The sequence below is a fragment of the Prionailurus viverrinus genome, chromosome A1 (assembly GCF_022837055.1).
Source record: "Prionailurus viverrinus isolate Anna chromosome A1, UM_Priviv_1.0, whole genome shotgun sequence".
NCBI classification, from domain to species: domain Eukaryota; kingdom Metazoa; phylum Chordata; class Mammalia; order Carnivora; family Felidae; genus Prionailurus; species Prionailurus viverrinus.
The window spans coordinates 119,462,841-119,487,934 of NC_062561.1; the positions used below are offsets into that span (position 1 = coordinate 119,462,841).

The window sequence follows — 25,094 nt, forward strand, 5'->3', positions numbered from 1 at the left end:
GATGTTGCACAGCTCCTGAACTAGAAAGCAGGCTCCATCTAAGGATGACAGAGGACCCAGAACTGGTGCCCTGCTCTGGACTTCTTCTTGGAATGTTATTTAAATGCATGTTTCACATTCTAAGAAAGTTGTGAAGCAGTCGTTAAGAACTGGTCAATAGAACCAGTGAGGAAAAGTAAAGGGGTTTTGATTAATTGGTTCTGGACAAAAGGTAGTCAGAAAGCTCAAAGCCTTGGTAATAGACCATGGATTGTATTTAGCACAATACATTCCCATTTCTCCTGGAAAGAACAACCGACAGAACATCAGGGGAAGTGACAGCAGAAGGGGCTAGAAATGGAAGGAAATAGTCCCCAATATCCAGGATATGCTTCTGAAAGAAAACGTTTAATATCATTTCTGAGAGACGTTTCAAGTGAAATCCTGAGCAAATGCTGGTGGTCTTTTCGGGTCTTTTTCTTGCTGATTCTTTCATACCACCAAGCTTTCGGTTGTGCTGGTCGGGGCCTGTGCTTGCTCCCCCACTCACAGCAGCGTGTGACCCTTTTGTGAAACTTTACTTGCAGATATTCAACACCGTGCCTGATATGCCTCTCACCAATGCCCAGCTGCACCTGTCCCGGAAGAAGAGCAGTGACTCCAAGCCCCCTTCCTGCAGCGAAAGGCCCCTGACGCTCTTCCACACCATGCAGTCAGCAGAGAAACGTGAGTCTCCTGCTCAGGGCCAGCAAGGTGCTCATGAGACAGCCCGTGCCACCTTCCACCTGCTCAGGGTGCACACCTCCGGCCTCTCTCTGTGGGTGCCTGCCCTGCGTGTCCTTGAGGATGGTGTATGGCGGTGCCCTCGCAAGTTTCATTGCTGAGTAGGCCTGGTAGGACAGGAAGTAGTGTTAGGAGAATGAAAGACAAGGGCCACTTGCTGTTCAGGATTCTCTTTCCAGATCTCCTTTGGGCGAACAGCTGAGCATTGTTTCTTCTGCTACACAGTAAGAGCTCAGCTCCGGCGTTACTGCCTTGGCCCCTTTTTTGTTAGCGGCTTCCACAGAACCAGTTTCCTTTTCTCAGTTTGTAATTAAATGCTTATTAGTGCAAGTCACATGCCCTACTGGACTGTGACTCTGAGGGCTGGCCCTTGCTTTGCTCATCCTTCTGCTCCACCTCACAGGGCCTGGCATGGAACAGACACTTAATATATGTGTGAACTTAATTAATGAATTAATTAGAGAATAATGCCCTCTTTGTTCCAAGCAGTAGAGTGTTATCACCTCGGTTTGACTAAATCCTCTTTTCATGTCAGAACTGAGTTCTTTGCAGTTATCAGGCCACTGGGCCCTAAAATATCGAGGCTTATTTGAGGTTCTGTAATAAGAGAGCTAGGTGGTGGTGAGGGCTCCAGCTCTGCCTGGAGTCCCATCAGACCTGGGTTTTTGTGCCAGCAGCAATGCACGGGCAAGCCTTTTACCTTCTTGCAGCCTCCATTTGCTCATCTGTGTAGTAGGGATAACAGTGCCTATCTTAAAGGGATTTGTTAAGGATTAAATGCAATTTTGCATTTAAGCATCTGGCACAAGTCCTAGACTTGGCAAGGGCTGAGAGCTGCCGCTATTATTACTAGTTATTGTTTAATCACGTGCAAATACCAAGGCTAATTCTTTCATGCAACTGACGCTTAGATGAGGCCTGCAAGGGACTGGGAGTATACAAATAGGACCTTGTTTTTAAAGTGCTCACAGTTGAGTGAGGGGAATAGACAAGTGAATGGATCATGTAGGTCACCGCAGTAAGCACCTTCAGAGAGAGATACCCATTCACAGAGGCTGTGGAACATGTGACAGTTGAGAGCATGCACTGGCACCGGACTGCTTGGCTGCTAGCTCTGAGTCTGCCGCTCTCTGGCTGTGCGCAATGTGGGCAAGTTAACTTGCATCTCGGGGCCTTGGGCTTCTCTTCTGGAAGACAGGGATACTACTTTCTCCCTCACAGAGTTGTTGTGCAGATTAAAGCACTTCACACGGCACCTGGTGCACAATTAGCACATTTACTGGGGCGGGGGGGGGGTGGTGGAGGGGCGGAGGTGGTGTTGTTATTGTTGCTGTTGTTGCCTTTATGAAGTACAGTAAAGGCACAGATCAGAAGAATCAGCCACTTGGCTTCGAAAAGGAGAGAAAATCCATATCTGGATTGGCATCTTCTTCTTCCTTATGAAAAAGCATTTCTTATCCCTGTATTTCAGAAGTTATCATTCTGAAAACAAATCTTTGCTGCCCCCAGAGCGTTACTGCATTTAAAGATGTCATACTATCCCATAAAATGGCTGGACCTTGGTGAATTTAGCACCCTTTGGGTTGTTTCAGATGTTTAGCTTTCATGAGTAAAGCCCCTGTTAATCTTTGTAGCTAAATCTGTTCATATACATGATCATTTCGTTAAGATAAATCCTGGAAGAATTTCTAGGTGAAAGGATTTGTATACTTTTGGGGTTTTGACCCCAATGGGGTTGAGTTCTCTTCAAACAATAGCCCGTGTTGCTCTTAAATACCTGGCTTGGGTCCTTCTCACTTCGGTCTGCACATGGCCTGGGCCTCTCTGAGTGTAGTAGGGAACACTTGGAACAGGACTGGTCTCACCCATATCTGCCATGAACAGGGCATTAGGCTGTGGAGGGGTGTGTTCCTCAGGTGTCCAGGAGAGTGACAGTCACCTCGTTTTGTACTAAGCAATGAGCAGTATAGGTTAGGATGGAAGCAGAAGCAGCTTGGAAGCAGGTCTACAAGCGTACTCTGGGAGCATGTAAGGAAGAAGATGGAGATGAGGAGAAAATCAATTAGATCCTGACTCAAGATTAATTTTTATCACACGAGCCAGAGGATGAAAGTTAAGGATGTGTGAAAACAGGTGCATCTAAGCCGCAGACCGAGCTGTCGTGTCCCTGTCTGCACCGTGGATGGAAGCATGGAAGACGGGAAGACAGTGAAGCAGCTTATCTTTCCTCCAAATGTTAGGAAATGCGCCCTGGAAACAGGACTGGAACTTCCATACACTCAAATATTTCAGGGGCACTTAGCTTTCTTCCCTGTCTTGGAGAAGAAACATTTCCATTGAAAAGAATGCGGGTGTGCATATATTCATAGACTTCTTATGGTTTGTTTTGGAAATCGCTTTTTTCTTGAGAAACTAGAAATGACATCCAAGCTGGCTTGGAAAGTGCCATAGGAGGGGTTGAGTGAGTTGATGCTGGAAGGGAAGACTGGCCAGGAGCTGGAAGGTTTTGTGAGCACCCGTCACTGTTAGATGAGCAGGTGACACGGCACTGTCTTGCTTGCACACAACTTACCCTTCCCTTTGTCTATCTGTGGATAAAGATAGAAGGCTACTTTATCAAAGCACTTTGCTGAATTTACTCTGTAGAATTAAAGTACAAATAAATACTGCAGGTAATTGGTGAGGGAAAAATTTGTGTATTTCCATATGGTGATGTTTTTCAGTTTAAGGAACTTTGGCTACTTAGTCACTTCCCAAACTCAAGTCATTTGCATAGACCTTCATTTACTCTTTGGCCCTCAACCACATAATTCATATGCTTTTGTTTGAATACATTTCTTTAAATTGATCTTAAAGCCTCTGCCTTCTTTACATGGCTTCATCCTACTTAGTAAAATCTCTAAAAATGTGAATTTGATGGTCTCACTGTTTTACTTTCTAATATACATTAAACATGTAACCATTAAGATAAAGATAAAGATTTCTTACTTCTCACCTGTGAAATTTGTACTACGGTTTGGAGTCCACAGATAGTACTTTGAATTTTTGAGTGACTCCTTTCCTTTTTCTTAATGTAAATATGTGAACTCAAGTTTGTTTTGACTAGAATTGGGTTCTGATACTGTCATTTGGCTGTTCTGTCACTGGGGGTGTGCACTCTTCACCTGTTACTTCCATGCTGTGCACTTTCAGTTCCTGTGACACCTGTCCAGCTTTGGTGTGACCTTACCTTTCTTCAGGTTCTGGCCACAGAGAAAAACCTTGTTACAGGGATTGCTCTTGTGTGGACACACAAGCACATCTTCACATAACCCTTCTGTACCTTGATTTTTGGCAGATGATGTTTTTCAGAACCCCATTTCCTCTTACTTCCTCCTGAGCTCAGTTACACTTTTCTCCTCACTGATGTCCTTGCACTTGAGAATTTTCTCTGTATTCCATTGGTTAGCCCTCTCTTCAGTCCCTGTTGAGATGTTTAATGGGCCTAAAACTCCTAGCGTAGCTCACTTGGATGCTTCCTTTGAGAGGTTCCAGTTGTTGATTGTCACCGCACATTTTTCTCTCCCCTCTCTGCATTGCCCCCACTCTGTGCAGAAGACGTTTGTCTTAGACGCAAATCTCTGCCAATGCTCTTGGCCTCAGGTTGCAGGTTGTATCCCTTTTCCTGGAGAGGAAGGTCCTGAGAGTCATCTTGGGAGTTCATAGGCTCAATCCTCTCTCTTTGTACTTCAGGCTCCTGGAAGCATGTGGCATATTAGCTGATGCTCCTGGATATGGGTCTTGTTTTCCAGAAGGAGTTTCTTCTTCTGTGGAAATAGACCAGTTGTGTCCCACGCACCTCCATAAGATTCTTCAGCTTTAATCTTATGGGTATTAGTGGAATCTTCTCCTAACAGCATTTCCCCTTTCCCTAAAGGTAGAGATCTCTTTACGCTAATCGTGTTCTCTTCCCAGAATGAGGAATTGGGTGCTTTCTCCTGCTCTCTTTTGGGTAGCGACTTTGGTCAGTTCCAAGGCAGCACATGACTCCTCGTAGACAATCAATGTGTGGTGAAAGTGGGACTAGGAATGAAATGGGAACAGTCTCTGAGACTAAAACTTTGTGGAAGGGCACCTGGGTGGTAAGTTGAGCATCCGACTTCAGCTCAGGTCACGATCTCAGGGTTCATGGGTTCAATCCCCTAATCAGGCTCTGCACTGACAGTGCCAAGCCTGCTTCAAATTCCCTGCCTCTCTCTCTCTCTCTCTCTCTCTCTCTCTCTCCCTGCCCCTTCCCCATTTTCTCTCCCTCTCCCAAAAAATAAACAAAAATTAAAAAAAAAAACTTCGCAGAAAAGAAGAAAAGGAATTGATGGGGAAAAACAGGATTTAGAAACATAGCAACAAATACAAGCCACTGAATATTGTTAGTGAAGAGGGACCAGAAATCCAAGTTGTATGTAGGTGGTCAAGGAATGCTTCCTGAAAGGTAGAATTCCGAGTAAGATGCTAAAGGAAATGAGTCATAGTCTCGCACAAAGGACAGAAGGGTGGCTGTGATGCTCTGCACAGGGAACAGGGAATAGTCTTTCTATAAGTAGCAGAGGGTAGCTCTTGTCTCTCGGACTGAGGATTGTGGAAAGATATGTTCCCAAATTGAACTTACGAAACATTCTCCCACAGAAATCAGATTTTTCGTTAATGTATGTTTAATATATATATACATACATATATGGCTCTTTAATTTATCAAGTTGTTTCTCATGTGAAGCACTGTGCATAGCAACACCTCACTTAATTTCCAACATTACACAGGTACTGTCCGCGTTTGGGACAATGGAGGAAGATAAAACTTATATTAAATAACGTACTCAGGATCAGACAGCAACAAAATAGGTTTGAATCCAGTTGTTGAGACCTCAGAGCTACACTATTAGCCAGTGATGATTCTGCCTTCTGGTTTCAACTGGGGGGTTGTTCTTAAAGAGATGTGGTTCTGTGTGCTTTTGTGACCTAGCCTGCAAACCCCTTAATTCTAAGGGGAAGTATTTCCAGTTCTGCTTATGAACCTGGAGTCTACATTTCCCTTAAGGGAAAGATCTGCCTGTACAGAGCTGGGGGTGGGGTGGGAGTGGAAGGCTGGTGTGGAAGGATAAACAATGCATTTGATGAAGAACCTTGAGACCAAGTTGGATCTGAACCTCATTCAGTAACAACAACAATCAAAGTTAAAATTATTATGCCTCACCCAACATGCCAGACAGCCTGCTAAGTGCATCAGTATCTTACTTCCTTCTCACAACTGACCGTCACCCAGTGAGGCAGGTCCCCCCTATCCACACTTCACAGACAAGTAAACTGACGCTCCAGAGGTTAAGTAGTCACACAGTTGGTAAAGCACTGAGGAGGAATTTGTACCCAGGTGATGTCCCTTCCCCATGCCAGGTTGTCTCCAAAAGGGTGCCTCTGTCAGTTCTTCAGCCACGGAAGTGAAAGTCTTTCTAGACTGAATTACAGAAGCAGTAAAAGCCATCTGTCCTAGCATCTAGCAGTGCCATGGGGGCACTTGGACCATCTTAAATGGATTCCTCAATATGCATACCAGCAGGCAGCAGCCCCTCTAGATCTCATACCAACTATGCAGAGAGCAGGATGTGTTCAGCAGGACCTTTCATTTGCTGGGCCAAGGTAGTCACTATGATTTGCGATCACAGAACACATGCATCAAGGTTTTCACAACTGTGCTGGCAAATGAATGGTATCAAAGGAGATGACTGTTTAATCTTTAAGGTGCCCCACAGATAACATCCTCCAGCAGAGATCAGAGTGCTATCTCCAGGTGAAAGGTACTGACATAGAAGCTGTACTTTTGCTGGACAAGTTTAGAAGGTGGCGCCAGAAGGATTAGAGGGAACCAGCAACCAGATCTAGTGCCTTTTAAAGTTCTTCCAAGAGATTACGAGGTGACATTTATCACTGATTTTTGTCTCAGATTTTTAGTGCTTACACCAAGGTGTTGAAACCTGTTTCTTGGAACAGTGGTTCTTAGACTTGGTGTACATTGGACTTGTGTAAGGAGCTTGTTAAAAATACGGATGCCTGGTCTCCTCCCAGGTACGTTCTGAATCAGGAGATCGTGACTAGAGCCCAGGCATTGGTATTTTTTAAAGCACTCTGGTGATGCTGATGCCAGCTGAAGTGAGAGAGGCATACACCTGGGGAAAGGAGGGACAGTCAAGGCTGCTCATTTCTGTCCCTCCCAGCGCATCTCTTTGACTCTCTGTTGAGGTTTGTGACAGCCTGGTGTGGTGGTTGAAAGCAGGGGTTCTCCAGTCACACTGCATTGTTTCAGGCCATCCCTGTGACCTAGCAGCTCTGAGACCTAGAGTGCATTAGTTTCCCTTTCTGAACCTCCATTTGCTCATCTGCAAAATCGATCACTAATAACAGCTTCCTTGGAGGGCAGTTACCATGATTAAGTGAACCAGTGCAGGTGCATGTAAAGTACTTGACACTGGGCCTAGAACATAGTAAGCACCTAATAAATGTTAGTTACAATTGTGATGATTATCATCAGACTATAGTTTTACGTTACATTTGACTGAGGAAATACTCCCTCTGTGGATCTTGCAGATTCCAAAGGAGAGGCCCATATGTGAGAGTAATGCAGAGTCACCCTGGCCCCAGAGAGAGCTATTCTGGTGCTTGAATTCACATATATCAGCAGCTAGGATGAGTCGTGTAGCATTGGTGGGTCTGGGGAGTGGGAATAGATTCTTGGGCTTTGTTTTATACGGATCACCCTAACATGCTGCTGGAATTATAGCTCTCATTAATTCTCTTAGCTAATATAATTCATTTTGGACCCTTTCCCAGACAGACCCAGTGAGAGGTTAAGAATTCAGCTCATATACTTCTCATTTGTGTCTTCCTGGTTGAAAAATAACTGGGAATTCATAGTATTCAAAGGCTTATCGCATAATGTCTTTCTCCCAGCACTCCAAGCTGCGGCTTGTGCGTTTTCTCAGGTTGCCTCTGCAGATCCTGGGTGCTCTGGCCACACGTGTTTGTATTGGCAGGTGATGTGTTTATCCACATGGATTCCTACTGTCACACAGACTGTAAGGTGTAACGTGGCTCTTGGCTTCATTATGCATGATGACCACGTGTGACTGAAAACCACATAGTTGATGTGGCCATTTAAAACAATGATGCCCCGGAAAGCTAATGGCAAGCAAAAAGCTCAAAGTAGATCATTAAATGAAAAACAGCATGTTACAGGCTTCTGTCTCTGGCTTTATCACTAAGTGAACAAAGCAAGTAACTCATCCGTAGTTACGATGCTATACTATTTTGTTAGAAGTATATATGCGTATGTTTCTATGTATAGAAAATTTGGACATTGACATACCAAAATAAGTATGGAATATTTGCATGCTTTTCTGTACTTTAGAAGTTGGAGAGGAATGCATCTTTATTATGTATTGACTAATTTTTACATCATTAAAACAAACTACCTATTCACACATTTTTTTTACTATCCCAAGCCCATTTTTCAATGAGTCATGGTATAAAAATAAATATTATCATTTTCTGTTTGCTAAACATTAATAATATAAGCATTCTGTAGTGGATTCCCTCACTTACCAGGGAACCAGAGATTAAATGAAGAATGTCCCTACTCCAAAGCAAGTGCTCAGCTGGGGAGGGGAAAAAAGGCTTTGTTGTACATAGTAGATTATCTGTTTAACTCTGATCCTTCAACCCCCGGTTCAGCCGTATGTAGACGTTCGTTCCTACACTGTGGTTTTGGAAATGGTGTTGTTTCGGGAGTGGGCTTCCCCATGTGCCTGCAAGCCTCTTTCCTGTGAATCATTTCAATCCTGGGCCAGCTGCAGTGATTCCCCCATTCTCTCGTGAAATCCAGTTTTATTGGCATTTTTTCCTTTTGCAGAGAAAAGGGTTATTATGAGCGCCATGACTAGGAAATAAGTCAGTCCCTCTACATAGGACCAAAATTGGTAGTTTTTGCTGAGGACAACCTGCCAAAAGTTGTAATAGCATGTACTATGTCCTATGGTCAGAACAACAGATCGACCACATTTTGTACTTATCAATACGCTATTTAGTCCCTCACTGCCCAAACTGCTTTTTAGGGCTGTTTTTTGAAACATTGCCCAAAATGTTATGTGCCCAAACACATTGCTCAGACTGCTTTTTCAGATTATTTTTATCATAGGGACTGACACTGGGTCAAGATGAAATCATACCACCTCAGATTTTAGTGTGGCTTGGCACGCCACTGTTACCAGGAAGAAAAACTACAAGGGAAAAAATATTGCTTCAGAAAGTCTGATTCTAAGCTTCTCATGTACTTGGGTGTTTCCCAGAGATGAAAAAGTCAGAAATTACTGTGCACTCATCATTTTTTATTGCAAAATTCATTAAGCTGCCATACTGTTATCATCCTATCTTGTCAAGATGATACATTGCAGACTTCATTGCAAAACTTTAATAAGCAGGAGAAAGTACACCTCTCTCCCTGCCACAGCAAGGGAAAGCCTCTGGGTATATTGCTTTTGTCTTAGTATTTTTTGTCTCAAGTCTGTGTCTTTGCAGAACTCCCGTCAGTCTGGTAACTCCCTTTCCTCCTTGTTTGATCGTGTACACAGCGTGTTCCCTCCTTTGGGCTCTGGGCATCATGAGATGCTCTTAAAGAACTTTTCTCTCCCCTCTTTTGACATCTAGGTCTCAGACATCACGGAAAGATGATGTTAGCCCATATTCTGACAGACATCCACGCCTGGTGGGAAACCTCCCCCGGAGTGACGTTGCAAGTCTGTGTTTCCTATTTATCCTCCCACTCTGTGTATTCAGTGGGCTGGAGTGTCGACGCTTGCCAAGACATGTGAATTCGGTTTGGTGCTGCGTGTGCATTCCTGGCCTTGTCTCTGGGTTCCGTGATAAACACAGACCCTGCCTTTTGTGTGGGGGGTGGGGATGGGAGGGAGTGTCATTAGAGTGAGCAGGAGTCACTTGGTAAATATGGAAAGTGAGGTTGCTTAGCTCCCAGATTTCCATGGCAACCCCCAGAACAAGTACAATATCACCAAAATTATTCTGTGGCTTTCTTTTTTTAGTTGCAGTGATTTGGTTGCATAGTCCTATTTTTCCGCTCCTGATTTGTACAAAAAACACAGACTCTGCCCACTATAACCATTACTTTGGTTTCAAGGACATTAGTGGTGCCTGTCTGAAGCACCTGAAAATTCAGTCACACAGAACTGCCTCTTTCTGTGCTAGCAGAATACGCTTTGATGGCTTTTGGTCACCTTACATTTATTATTTGCCTTGTAACCACTCATGGAGCTTTAGCGTACATTATGCATGGGCCAGGTGCCGGGAATGTGTGACTGATGCTCACCTCACAGATCACTGTAACAGACCCTGGAGGGGTTCTTTGTGGGCATGCATGCCCCTGCCCTGAGTGGTTTGAATTTCTAAGCCCCAAGACCACATCTGGTTTATCACCCTTCGTAGAACATATGTTCATAAAAACATCCAGTGCTCACCCACACGTGTTTACAGTTGTTTGGGGATTTATTTTATCATTTCTTTGCTCCAAGCCCTTGTTTTCTGTGACTAAAATGAAGAGAGATTCTTGTTGACAAACATGTTTAAAGAAAGCAAGCATCCCCGTGGACTTCAAGCAGTTTAGGAATACTCCTGAGTTGTGGACATTCTTTTTCTTTTGGTCATTTAAGTGGTTCTCTCTGATCCTGTTGATTTGACTCATAACTGTTGTTGTTTTTCTTTTTCAATCCACTAGCCTGTAATTTCCTTTTCTTCAGCAATGTAATTGTCATCAATCCTTCTTAGATCTTCTGATGACGATGCCGGAACTGGCCTGAATCATCAGTGTCTCAGACAGGTCCAGCTCTGATATTTGAACAATTTGGTTAATTTCACTTTTTAAAAATTGTGTTTTCGGCTGCCTCTTCTCATTATGTTTTTCTATTAGGGCAAGTACTCATTTGCCCACCTGACAAAGATCCCCCTGTTGGGAGTGACATTACTGAACCATGTTCTCTTTATTTTTTAATTCATAGTAAATGTTTTAGAATATGTCTTGGTATAATTTGCCATAACCATTAAAACATTTGATTGTTGATTTTACTCTCCACCTCTTTGCTGGACTAACTTTGACTGTCCTGCTCACCCTCGGTGAAACACCTGTCAGTGTTTCAGCTCAGAAGTCTGCCTATACCTAGAAGCTCTCATTCTCACTATTTGAGGTCTCGTGTCCAATAAAACGGTAGTGGTCTTGTGGTCAAAGAGTGCCAGGTTTCCAGATTTCCTTACCATGGGCCCCATTGAGGCTTACCAGTAACAAACAGTCCGACTTTTGATATGTATATTTAGCTATCTTGACTGCATAACTATGAAGTTTTATGATTAAAATTTTTGTATCTTCTTGTTGGACAAAGGACTCATTTCCTTGATGTTTTGCCTTTGTTGTCATTTTGTTATAGGTTATGCCATATTTGTAAGGTTCGAGATACCTAATGTAAGTTGAAATAGAATCTCCAAAAGGATTTATTTTCTAAAAAAGAATTCTAATGACCTCCACTGAATGAAATACTGGAAATCCTCAATTTCAATTCGGGGGTAGCCACTCATTTAATTCTCTTGGCTTTCAAGTCCAGGCAGGGTCGGGCTCTCAGTGTCCATCCCTGTCCTCATTCCCATGTGGGTTCATTTCAGACACATGTCAGTTTCCACATGTAGCAGTCTTCTTGCTTCACTCGTTGAAAAAGCCAAAATTTTACCTAAGTCCCATTTGTAGAATGAGATTCTTAAATGAGTGTTAGGATTCTGATAAAATGTTTGATAAAGCAAAGCATCTTTTTTTTTTTTAATATAACTTCTTGTCAAGTTGGCTAACATACATTGTATACAGTGTGCTCTTGGTTTTGGGGGTAGGTTCCCGTGATTCATCGCGTGTATCCTGGGTGTTGCAAAGATCTTTATCTAATTTTTTTTTCAGTTATGATTTCAGAGTTTTATCTGTCCAATGTTTGTTTAATCTTAAGGTGCTTACAGTCTATCAAGTAAGGTAGACATACAAACACATGAATAAGTGCAAGTTAATAAATACTCTAATATGCACCTGACTTAAATACCTGGCAGTTAGTGTAGGGGTTCACTGTCAATGCCAGTCATTGCCAATACTCGGTAAGTACTTAATCAACATTCATTGAATAGATGAAAATTGAAGAAGATTCTATCTCAGATACTTTCTTTTCCTAATGGATAGTAAGCAGGAGAAAAAAAGGTCCCAAAAATATTTTAGAAAAACAAATGTGTTTTTATAAAGGCATTCTTTTTAATTTATAGAATCATAGCCCTCTTATGGGCAACTAAATATAATCACAGGAGAGAGATCAACTATGGTAATACTCTTCTATTTCCTGCAAATTCAGAGAATTACATCATGCAAACTTGTCCTCAAGCTAGAGTTAATAAAACTATTCATCTCTCCTTCCCTCTGAAGCAGAAATTGACTCCATTGAACCCCAGAAAGGTATCATCTCTAGTCCCCTTTTCTATATGGTGGTCTTGGGCTTCTCACAGTCTTTCCGAAATCTGTATAAGAGTATTTTGGTCAAAGGAAAGTTTCACTTAGCTGATTCATACTGGCAAGTGGCATATCCATTTTCTCAGTGATCCTCTATATGTAATTTTAGAGTTGTTTTTCTTCCTGATAGCAAGTTCCCATTTAAAGGCCTGGTAGTTTTCCTGCATCTTGGCTCCTTGTAACTCTTTCAGTTTCTCTTTATTTGTTGTTGTTTCTGTTGGAATTGAAGCTCTTGAAATAGGAATAGTTCTAAATCTCAGGAATCAGGTTAATAATCTCCTTGTTTTTGAGATGTACTTAGAGTTCAGAAATGTCCCAAAAGCCTCACAGGATTTTTTGACTCTTAAAGGTTTTTACTCTTACAGGGTTTTGTGGTTTTTGATTCTTCTGTAGGGTTTTGTGAGGGTTTTTTAAAGTTTATTTATTTTGAGAGAGAGAAAGAGAGTGTGAGCAGTGGAGGGCCAGAGAGAGAGATAATCCCAAGCAGGCTCTGCCCTGTTAGCACAGAGCCCAATGCAAGACTTGATCTCAACAAACCATGAGATCATGACCTGAACCGAAATCAAGAGTCGGTCACTTAACTGACTGAGCCACCTAGGCGTCCCTCTTCTATAGGGTTTTAAACATGGCATTGACAATTTGCCAAGGTATTAGGGGCTTCAGGTTGTGTGTGTGTGTGTGTGTGTGTGTGTGTGTGTGTGTGTGTGACATGTGAAAATTACTCTAACATCATCTCATAAGCATAATACATTTGTATGCACATGACTAGTGCAAATGGAAAAAAAATTTTTTATCACATCACTCTCTTTATTGCCTAAAGAGACCTGAGTTTAAATATCACCCTCTAAACTACCATGTCAGTGAGTCCAGTCTGTCTTCTTAGGGACATGGGATACCTCTGGCTTGTTTCAAAGGTCCAGTGTGCATTAACCCAGATACACTATTTCCTGATAAGTGAGTTGATTGTCTGCAATGGCAGCTGATTTCATTATGGTGTATCTGTATTGACTGTGGGACAAGAATGACCTTCCAAGTCTCTAATATTTTTGCTACAGCAGTGGTGTCTGTACCATTTAGCTAAATCGTCCCCCCAATTTTATCTTCATCACATGATTCCAAGCTTTTAAGGATGGGAAGAAAAAGAACGTTATTTTCTTTTAATAGTGTTCTGAAGTTTACAAAATGCATTCTTGCACATGATCCCACTTGATCCTCATGAACTCCTCAAGCTGTGCAAAGCAGCCGTCCTTCTCCCCATTTGATAGATGGGTTAACCAAGAAACAGAGTGAAAATTGCCTGAGGCCACTCAGCCAGTCAGGAGTGGAGGCTTCAAGAGAACTCTGGTTTCTTCCTTCCCAGCTTAGTAATACTCTCTAAGCCCAAATATAACTGCGTGGACTGTGTACTTGGTGTTTTATATGCAGACTACTCTGTAGCCCTTATAGATCTGTTAATCAAAGACCTAACTTGAAGCTAGACATCAAATACATGGAGCTGGAGGCAACCCAGAAAGGTCTGTCTTTGGTGTGGTCAGGAATTTACATTGCAGAGTCATAAGAAAGTTGATGGCCAAGGTGAAGATATTTTATAGTGAGGTGCTATAGAATTGGAGGTAGGACATGGCCCTGGCAATTAAGACCAGACTGGGGGCAAGAGTTTTAGAATAAAAGGTGAATGGCACAGAAACCAAGGGGATCTGTTTGAATGCAAGGGGCTGTGAAGGCTGCTCTGTTCTGCCCATCTGCCAGTCAAATGAAGACACACAATTCATAGTGCAGTGGTAGGACCACGAGGAAAGTGGGTGGTCCGTGTTGTCAGGTTTGGGGGGGGGGGGGGTGCGGGGGGGGGGTTGCTCCAAAGTTGAAACTCATATGTTTTCCTGTTTCCTTTCCTCTTCCTTTTCTGCCCATAATTCCTACCCTTTCCTATGTCTTTTTCTTAGTTTTGTTGAGATCTCAATCCATTCTCATGATTGCTAAGTTTTTGTATATATGTAGGAACAAAATATTCCTATGAAATAATAGTGATGTGGGGCTCCTGGCCTTTTTTTTCCCACAGAGGAACAAAGAAACAGCATCATCAACTCCAGTTTAGAATCTGTCGTCTCATCAAATGCAAACAGCATCCTTAATTCCAGCAGCAGCTTACAGCCCAACATGAACTCCAGTGACCCGGATCTCGATGTGCTCAAACCCACCCGGCCCAACTCGCTGTAAGTATGATGTCCAGCTGCCTGCCACACCGTAGGCCCTTGCTGAGCTATTCTACCTGGAATTGGCCCTCTGGCCCCATCTGACTCTGAGCATTGTCCCGTGAACATGATTTTAACCTTCTTCCTAAGTGTGGAGCTTGGCTAGTTTGTTGTGGATTTTTTTAAGCATCATCATCTCAGAGGGGAATCATTATTCTTAACATACCGCTTCTTGGCCTTGGTGATCTTTGATTTACCATCCTGCTGAGGTGGCTTTGGTGATGGCTACTGACTGTGCTGGCTGCTGGGCATGAAAAGCGATTTCTTTTAGTTTTACAAAACATCCAGGCACTGTAGTAACTCAGAAGATCAGTAGCCAAGTCTGCTTCTCTCATTTATGTTGTCTTGGTTTCCCTTCTCCCTGATGATGTGGAGTATGTCCAGTGCTACCTCTGTGTCTCCTTCTAGAAAGAAGAGCTCTCCAGTAGCCCTTTGAGTTTCCAGATCCTCAAACCTTAGCATGACTGTGATCACATATCAGAGGCTAGAAAAGAGAAGAATCTTTGTTACTTCACCTTTGGGTGGTAAACACCCATAGCCCAGAACAGGCAGTTTTGGGGCTGCTTGTCCAGTCCTCCTCGGAAAGTGGATCCACTGTCTTGCGGTTTCCTCCCACATTGCCTAGCATGCTTCTTCAGACCAACGCATAAATCCTGTCAATCGGAACCTTTGCAGAAAGTATGTGAGGCCATGACCAGCACAGCTGGACCGTCAGGCTACAGTTGTATAAGACTCGGGAAAAACGGAGCTGACCTTGCCTTTCTCTAGTAAAAATAGTTTGAGGTTCAGCCACAGATTGCCTTTAGAGCAGTCATTGCACTTAGTCACCAGGATACGAGAACCTTCTCCTACCCCTCTCCGTGCCTTGGTTGCATCCTCACACCCTGCCATTCTGTGTCTCTAAGATATTCACAGTTTGTAGAGCTGCAAAATGGGTCCAACAATTTTTGCCTTGGAGGAGACTAAGGGATATTAAGGCTTGGGGGTGGGGCTGGGGAAAGGACTCTAAAGTGGACTTAAGGGGTGCTTACACTGCAGATGAAACAGTAGCATCAGATGAAATCATACACTGGGAAAATAATGGTCTGTTTTCAGTGGTCGGCAGCTTTAAATCCTACCTCGATGTTCAGGAAATGGAATTACTTCCCTGTTACCTGGTGGGAAATACGGCTATTCACCAAGAAGTATACCAGTGCCTCAAGAGCTCAAAATAATTTAACTTGTTCAGCTTATGGGTGGTGAGTCTCTTCTGCTTCTCCACGGCCGTGCTTGCCTGTGGAGGCTCTGTGTCTTGCCGTCTGGCTCTGTCAAGCACTCCTCTATCTGCTTTTGTAGACTTGAAGGACATTCTGGTTTCTTCTTCCTCTCTCTTCCCCTCTCCCCATTTTGTCCAAACTTCTGTACCTGTCAGTAACTGATGTGATTGGTTGCTCAGCATGAGCGAGGTTGAATTTCTAGCCCAGGTTGCTTACCGTCCCCTGATGGTAGCCGGCAGAACCAATTAGTGGTCTTTAATCTTTGTTTTAAGTAGCTGGGAGCCCCCTGAGTCACCACTGAGTATGGTATGTCCGAAGGGACTGCTTTGGCAGCGAAGTGATAAATGGGACAGTGTTTTTTTGAACAGGTCCTGGAGCAAGGAACTTTGGATTTTTATTTTTCAGTTGTCTAGATGTGATTTGTTTCACATAAAACACTGGGGGTCACTCTGCCTGCTTCACACCATCCATAGTGACCATTCCCTGCCTGCTGCACAATTTGGGGGCTTTCCCAGGGAAGGAAGGGTGATGCCAGGAACAATTGGACTTTGTTTGACTTTCAAGGAAAGTTGGATGTAGGAGTGTGGAGGTTTCCAACAAGACTGCTCTCCTTCTAGGCTTCTAGTGAACACCTTCCTGATATCAATAAGTCTTGAGCTCAAGGCTGTTCCTGAAGTAGAAGCAGTATTGATAGTGGCACTGACACCAGAGTTTGCCACGGCCCTGAACAGGGGCCACACGAAAGGCCCTGTAAGCTCTACAGCAGGTTCACTGACCATTTCTGAAACCCAAGGCAGTGAGATGCCATTTCCAAGTCTGTGCCGTCTTCATTTTTCCTGCCTGTGATTTGCTTGGGTGGACTATGGACAGAAACTAGGCGATCCTGGCAACAGAAGCCACAATACTTTGCCTCAGAAAACTAATTCTGAGAAGCCTGTCAGCATGGTATGCCATGGTGATTGGGCTCAATCACAACCAATGGAGACCCTGGGGAATGAAAGGGTCCATTCCCTCCATCATTGTTCACTTTAAAGTACACAGAGATCCTTGAATGGGAACACTTAATGATGCAGATGAAAACAGAAAACAAAGTCAGGGGGTGGGGGATTACCATTAGTTTGAATATTAATTAGGCATAAGGTGGGGAACCAGTCACCAGAAGCTGTCTGTTCTCCTTTTTATTTCATATATTTGCTTTTCATTGTTTTCATAATGACTGGAACGGTCATTATGACCGTGTAATAGTCATAATGAAAGGAACATGCTTTGTGACTCAGCATCCTTTGGTACTTTAGGGACCACATTTTGCTGTCTCATTGGTAAAACTTTCCTAATTCTCCAAGGAGATCAGGGCCCTCTTGTTTGTGTGGGCATAATGCTAAATCAGGCATCAAAATTAGAGATGCACCATTCGAGCCATGCCAGGGCAAGGCTGCAGTGTTTGCATCTTTGGCAGACCTCCTAAAATGTACCCATCTCTCCTTAAGATCAGAAGACACCTAAGTCAGGACCAAAGTCCAGTCTAAAATTGTCAGCAACTATTGCTGATCTACTGTGTGGCCAGACCTATGCTAAGCTACCAGGGGTAAAAGAGAAAAAGAGGATTTCTGGCCTTCCCAAGAGTTTATAAAGTGTGTCTGAGGAGGGAGAACAATGGTATATGGCAGTGCTAAGTGGGATTTATAGTGCATAAGTGCTTTTAGAGTTTACCAACTTTTTTTTTTAACATGTACTTATTTTTGAGAGATAGAGACAGAGTAGGAGTAGGGGAGGGGCAGAGAAAGAGAGACACAGAATCCAAAGCAGGCTCCAGGCTCTGAGTTGTCAGCAGAGAGCCTGATGTAGGGCTTGAACCCATGAACTGTGAGGTCGTTATCTGAGCCAAAGTCGAACGCTTAGCCTACTGAGCTACCCAGGAGCCCCCAGAGCTCACCAACTTTAAACTGATTATGTTGAGTACACGCGCCAGTGAGAATATCGGAAAGGGTGGCTAGATGAAATGTGAGGTTGGCGTTAGCTAAGATTTTATAGATCAAAATGGATGGATGAAGGTCATTGCAGATAAAGGGGAATGAGGGAGGCAAAGATGATCCACAGTGGAGAAAAACAGCCTACAGACGTGCATGCTGGGAGAAAGGGAGCTTCCTTTCTCCCCTACCACTACCACCAAAAAACAAAACAAAAACAACACCTACTAAGCCAACGTTTATTTATTTATTTGTTTGTTTGTTTGTTTGTTTATACTTAAGCAATCTCTATACCCAACATGGGGCTTGAACTCATGACCTTGAGATCAAACCAACTTGTCATGCTGGAACAACTAGACATCCACATGCAAAATAGGTAGATAGGTGGATAGGTAGGTAGGTAGGTAAGTAGATAGATAGAGATACAGACTTGATACCTTTCAAAAAATTAACTCAAAATGGATCATAGACTGAAACGTAAAATGCAAAACTATGAAATCTCTAGAAGATGACCTAAGAGAACATCTAGGTGACTTTGGGTTTGGCAATGACTAGGGAGATAATCCATGAAAGGAAAAATTGGTGAGTTGGACTTCATTTAGGTTAAACACCTATGCTGTATGAAAGATACTATTAAGAAAAAGAAAAGCCAAACCCAAAATAGGAGAAAATATTTGCAACACACATCCCTGATAAGGACCGGTGTGCACAATATATACAAAGAAATCTTAAAGTTCGGTAATAATTCAACAAACAGCCCAATTAAAAACTGGGCAAAAGATCTGGATGGGCACCTCACTAAGGAAAACATTTAGAGGTAAATAAGCATATAAAAAGATGCTCAACATCTTAGGTCATTAGGGAATCGCAAATTAACACAATGAGATCTCTCTGTACACCTGTTAGAATGCCTAAAATCTAAAACAGTGACACCACCAAATGCTATTAGGAGGTGGAGCAAGAGGAACTCTCATGCGTTGCCAGTGGGAATGCAAAATGAGATACCCCCTTTGAAAGACAATTTGGCAGTTTCTTAGAAAGCTAAACATAGATTTCTCATACAACACGGTCCAGCAATCACACTCCTCAGTGTTGACTCAAATGAGTTGAAAACTGAAGTTCACACAAAAACCTGCCCATGAGTATTTATAGCAGCTTCATTCATAATTGCCAAAACTTGGAAGCAACTAGGGTGTTCTTCAGTAGGTGAGTGTATAAACCAACTGTGGTACATCCAGACAATGGGATGTAATTTGGTGATAAAAAGAAGTGAGCTGTGAAGTCATGAAAGAAGCCACTCTGAAAATACTACAAAATGGTATGATACCAAATATCTGACCTTGTGAAAAAGACAAAACCAGAGTCAGTTAAGAGATGAGTGGGCAGGAGGGAGGGGTAGTTGGAACACCGGGCATTTTTAGGGCAGTGACACCATTCTGCATGGTACCGTAACAGTAGGTATCAGACAGTACACATCTGTCAAAACCCATAAAACCAGTGGGTCACGGAGTGAGTGAATCCTCACGTCAACCATGGACTTTAGTTACTAATAATGTATCAGATGGGTTTGTCACTTGCAACAAATGTACCTCACAAATGAGAGATGTTAATTACAGGGGAATTTAGGCAGTGGGGAGACATTTCATGGAAACCTTAGTTATTTTGAGCAGTTTTTCTGGAGCCTGAAAACTGCTCTAAAAAATTAAGTCTATTAATACATTTTTTTTTTAAATCGGGATTTCCAACTTCTTTTGAAAAGTTAGATTTGGCCATGCTAAATCCATGTGTTACTTGGTAACAGATGATGCTCACCACAGGGGCTATCTCCTCACAACTGGCCTGCTTTACTCGGTCTTATTTTCTGGCTGTATCCCTGTGATAGATTAAATATGGTCAAAGAAGCTTTGCAACCCCCATTCAGAGATGGACTCCTTGGATCTGGGCTGGCCTTCATCCTCTGCCTTGATTTGGCCAAGAGAATGTGGTACAGATGATACTGTGTAACATCCGAGCCCAGGCCACAGGACCTTGTAGCTTCCCATCTCATCTTGGAATCCAGCTGCCATGTAAAAAGTCAAGTCTAGCCTCCTTGAGCATGAAAGATCGTTGGAGAGAGAAGCCCAGCCATCCCAGTCAAGCCCAAGTCTAGGCCACCAATCAGTTGAATGCAGCCACATGAGTCCAAGAAGGACAAATAGAGAAGCTGCCCATTCAACCCACAGATTCATGAGAAATAATACATCGTGGTTTTTTAAGCCACTGAGTTTGAACCAGTTTATTCAGCAATAGTTAAATGACACAAGACCCGTGCGTTTGTGACCTCAGAGCCCTCAAACTTCCTTGAGAGAGGGCTGCATTGCCTGGGTAAGGTAGAAAGGCAGTAAAGGTTCTCATTGTAGAGAGTGGCAGCATGGAGACTAGCCTGTCAGTTTTCAGAATCTTCTTTGAAAGAAATGATTCATAAATGAGATTCTAAGAAGTTAAGAGACAAAGCAAAACCCATTGCTAATGACTGAGGCAATCAGAAAGATAGCTCAAACACAGGCATGGAAAGCAGGAAACCCAGGGTTTTACTGCTGACACCAGCATAGACTGGCTGGTGCCAGTCCTCAGGCCCAGGCATGCCCATCCCCCTGCTCCTTGGGCCGGACCAAGCGGGGCTGACCTGTCTCTGAGAACGGAGGTTGTTCAGATGGTGCTTACAAAGGACTGACAAAATAAAAGTCACTCTGTACTCACTCTCCCAGTGACCAATGGAGTTGGCCTTATGCCGCTGCCTTTCTGGAAGATAGTGATTTTTAAGGAGGAAGTAAACAAATACTGAGAAAGAAGTCAGGGGACGTCCCACTAGGGACATAAAAATCTTGAGTAATTCCCTCAAGTTAAAAACTCCTAGGTGAATGCTTTCTTCAGACTGCTGGGGAAGGGACGGAAGGGCTTGTTAAGATGGAAAGCACGCTGGGAGGATAAAGGATGATTCTAGCCATGGAGGAACCCACCCTTGGAGTTCTCCCTGCCTGAGTGGTCCCCACCCCTAGAAAATAACTCCCTGCCCAGTAGCCCCATAAATAAAATGATTTTTTCATGTCCCTGCCGCTTGACACACACACACACACACACACACACAAACACACACACCCATTTTCAAGTTATTTCTGGTGACCTAAAAGGTGTGTGCATGCCAAATGCCTTCAAATTGTGCCACAGTCAACCGCCCTCTACCTCTTTGTGGCCAGGAAGAGGCGAGAGAACAGCCTCTGGAATTCAGAAGATAAACAAGGCCTGCTTCCAGGCTGCCTTGTTTCTCTGAAGCAGTGCTGGCTCCTCCTGACTTTGATTCAGCTGCTCTCAGATGAAATCTGGGGAAAATTTGAGAGGTATCTGCAAAAGTTTACTTCTGTCTTACTTAGTTCAGTCAACGTTCACTCAGCACATGGTGCTTGAACACCTCCTGTGGGCCAGGCGTTATTCTGAGTGCTGAAGATGGAGTGATACACGCAAGGGAGTTTCTGTCCTCCGTGGTCTTGTCTCATAGTGGAGACAGGAGGTACATCAGTGCCTGTGTATCAGATGTTGGAAAGTTCTGTGGAGAAAACTAAGGCAGAGTAGAGGAAGTACTGATTTGGAGGGAAAGGAGGCAAGTTACTTTAGTGCTTTCCACTGTGAATAGCAGTTAGTTTGTTTTGGAGGGACTTCTGCCCTCCTCCCTATTTCCTTCCTGTCTCTCTATCCCCTCAACCTCCGTGTGTCTTTCTCATGCATGGACAGATGTCCCAGGCTGTTCCCCTTGCCTTCCTGCACCAGCTTCCCACCTGGAATCAGACACTGTGACACTGGAGCTGTCAGTCCAGTCATTGAGTTATCAGTGAAAAGGAGGAACTTCTCTAGGGGCAGGCATTGCCCCTCTTGAAACCCGGGCCAGCTTGGGGGTAGGCATGCCTGTTGCTGAACAATTTGGAAACATCCACCTCCCACGGGGTTGAGCTGTGTGCATAGCTGTTATTTATTGAGACCAAATGAATCACAGAATGAATAGTATGCATTAAATGGTGATAATAAACGGTATATTTTTAAGTAATTTGATCACCTAAGTGTGATTTTATGTCCAAAGAGTTACACCCAAACAGGCAGCTATGATTTTACTACAATGATCTTGATTTGTCATTCTTTGGAATGCAGAGATTCGAAGAGGAAGTTTTCCTGTGTGGCTGAATCACTTTCTGTGGAGGAGGATCTTTCCTCTTAGAGTGAGGATTCTGATTCTCACCCACCTCCAGGCACAAAAGGTCTCTTCAGACTGTTTTGCCTGAAAAAGTGGTGGCATCCTCCACCTTGGGAAATAATTTGAAAGCAACATCATTTTCCACAAGGGATCCGTTGCCTCTTCTTGTTCCTCCTCACAACCTCTGGGGTGGTTCCAGCCAGGCTCGTTCATGGTTGTTTCTTAGACCACCTCACAACCATCCCACTTTCACCTCAGTCTCCTGGGGCCACCATGGCCACCACTCCTCCCAGTAACCAGGTCACGTTCCCTTGGCATTTTTAGAGATTGTCACTGATGTGACCCGTATTCTTGTTTTCTGAGTGTCTTCCTGTCAGCTTTTCCCATTCCATAGCCAAGATCTCTTTCACCAGTTTGGAACCCAGCTGGCCTCACTTGGTTGAGGGTGGAGATTCCTGCCTGATGACCCATCTGATTTTTATTGGATAAATGTGTTTGGTTATTAGCAGTTTTTTTTTTTTTAACATAAAAATTGCTCAAGGCAGCCCTCACACTTCATGACCCAGCAGGATTTCTTTCCCAAGCAACAAGGCTGTCAGTGCCACTTGGATCTCTACAGCCTGTCAGCAGAGGGGGTATGGGAGGAGGCGGGGACGGGACATTGTTCAAGTCCTTAGCCACATCCCTGTTTTCCAGCATAGTGGAAATCGCAAATGGAAAAATGTTTTCCTTCACACACATTGTTGTTTTCTTTCCTCCTTGATGAGCTAACATCATAAAGGTTCTGTATTCTTTCTGTCAACGAATTAATATTGTTAAACAATCTCAATTACCCAAATTTATCGTGACAGTAGATGATAACTAAAGCCTTGGGGCTTAATTAAACATAGAAATAAGTGAATTTAATCTGAATTTAGCTGCTCTGACATGGCTTATGGCACTGTATCTTATAGGTAAGTTGGTGTTAGGCATTTGTAAATCTCGAATTTTTGATTCAATCTTTAGGGAAGGAAATAGGCTTATTATTTTGCGCATGGCTTTTAGCACTTTCAAGCCTATGAGGGGACTTTGAAGGAACTTCAAGTTGCCATTTTTGTCCCTTAGAATTAGATTTGGAATTGTTTCTCTCCCTACATGTGTACTTGGGGAAATCTTATTGGTAGATTCAGATCCTAAATGGAGTAAATTAAAATCATATTAAAGTGCTCCTTTTTAAACCTTTTTGGTCAGTCTGGAAAGCAGATGCTTACTTAGCTAGGAACACATCTCTATTTGGAAACAGCCTCATGATCTTATTTTTCACCCCTTCTCTGCATTAAGTATCTAGAAAACCATGCAGGATCCAGTGTAGACTTCCTTTGCTCTCAGCTACGTAGGTCTTCCAGGGTAGGGGCTTAGCCCAGTGAGGTGTTCAGGGTCCCTGGTACGACCTGAGAGCCCGTTAGATATACCCACTTTCAGGCTTTACTGCAGACTCGCTGGATCAGCCACTCTGGAAGAGGAACCCGGGGCTCTGTGTTCCAACAAGCCCTGCAGGTGATTCAGATACATCCTGAAGTGTGAGAACCACAGGCATAGAGCTCATGGGGTGGATGGACTTCCACAAGAATAAACACAGAATTTACTTCCTTGTAAAGCCTGCAGGACCACGCCTGCATCATCCCTAGCACTCTGGTTGTCCCTGCAGTGATGACAGTAGAGGGGCTTCAGAACACCCTGCCTCTGGCCTTTGAGATTAGTCACAACTTGTGAGGCTGATGACTGATGAGTTTGCTTCTCAGAGGAGCCCAGTTAGCTCACCAGGGCTGCACTTTCCAAAGCCTGAGGGAAGCCAGCCTGCGGCTTTGCAAATGCATGCTTTTTGGTCACAAATCATGAAAGGATCGGTGCACCAGTTAAACCAACAGATATTTTTATTGAGCACCTACTGTATGTGTAACATGAGAAGATGAAGACCTTTGCATTGAGAGGAAAACAGCTTGGAACATGGTAGATGACCATTAACATGTATAGGAGATTTGAGACTTTTAAATCAGCATTCCCCAAATTGGTGCAAGGAGGAGGGGGACAGGTGGGGAAGAGTAGGAGCTGAGTTGGATACAGTTGAACAGATTCTTGTCTCGAGGACTTTTGCGCCACCAAGATGTCCATTGTGAATCTCCCAAAGGGCATGTGTTATACCATGTTTCCTAAATGTATTTGACCTTAGCACATGCTCTTTACGGCACTTCTCTTTAGCCTCTTAAAACTGTATTCTATAGTTTAAGAAATGCTTTTCTATATGAACACTCTACTTTTGAGGGGGGAAATGTATTTTTCCTAATGGATGTCACTATTAGGGCAACAGTCCTTCTGTAGAGCATTTATGGTTACAAATAGCTGTCTGAAGGCTGACATGGGCTATATCATGTCCAAAAAGCTTTGGGATCTGGTGTAAGGAAAAACCCACGTGGCCTGGTAGTGAAGCTTTGGCCCTGCTGTTTCCTGTCAACTTGTGCAATTACTTTCCCTCTCTGAGCTAAACCTCTTCTGCGAAATAGGAATAATAATAGTAATAAAAATAATTGTAGTAATAACAAGACCTACCTTCAAGGTTGTTGTGAGGGTCAGATGAATTAATGCCTGTATAATTAAATGGCTAACAAAAATTGGTTTTCTTTTATGCTAAGCAAAAACTGGTTTGCTCTTAGACTGTTGCCCTACTATGAACAAATCCTTACTATCGATTTTTTCCGGTGGTAACAGTAGACACTCAGTGTTTATTTTTTTGTTTGATCCTGGTGTGACACAAAGAACCCATATTAAAAATAATGAGGTAATTTTAAAATAAAACATCTAAAACTAAGTTAACTACAAATAACAAAATCCCCTGAAAGCAGTCAAAGCACTCCTCGTTCAAGACTGGCTTCAAGCTGTTTGCACAAAGTCAGCAGGCTCAGGTATTTACTCTCCAGAGTCTTGTCAAGCCATCTATCTACTCCCATTGTTTCTCTGTTGGGTGGAGCCAATTGGAACGATA

At 43.3% G+C, this 25,094-nt stretch overlaps 1 protein-coding gene across 7 annotated transcripts in view; it reads left to right on the plus strand.

The window, feature by feature from the left end:
* The window catches only part of ARHGAP26 (Rho GTPase activating protein 26), a 427,184-nt gene that overhangs the window by 337,937 nt on the left and 64,153 nt on the right, over positions 1–25,094 (plus strand). For all 7 annotated transcript variants that reach the window (XR_007152434.1, XM_047860210.1, XM_047860227.1 and 4 more), the window contains exons 19-20: positions 567–705; positions 14,438–14,591. Coding sequence is in view for 6 of the 7 variants with exons in the window: in XM_047860210.1 (XP_047716166.1) it covers positions 567–705; positions 14,438–14,591 (293 nt within the window). In the remaining variant the exon portion in view is untranslated. The remainder of the gene's footprint in view (positions 1–566; positions 706–14,437; positions 14,592–25,094) is intronic.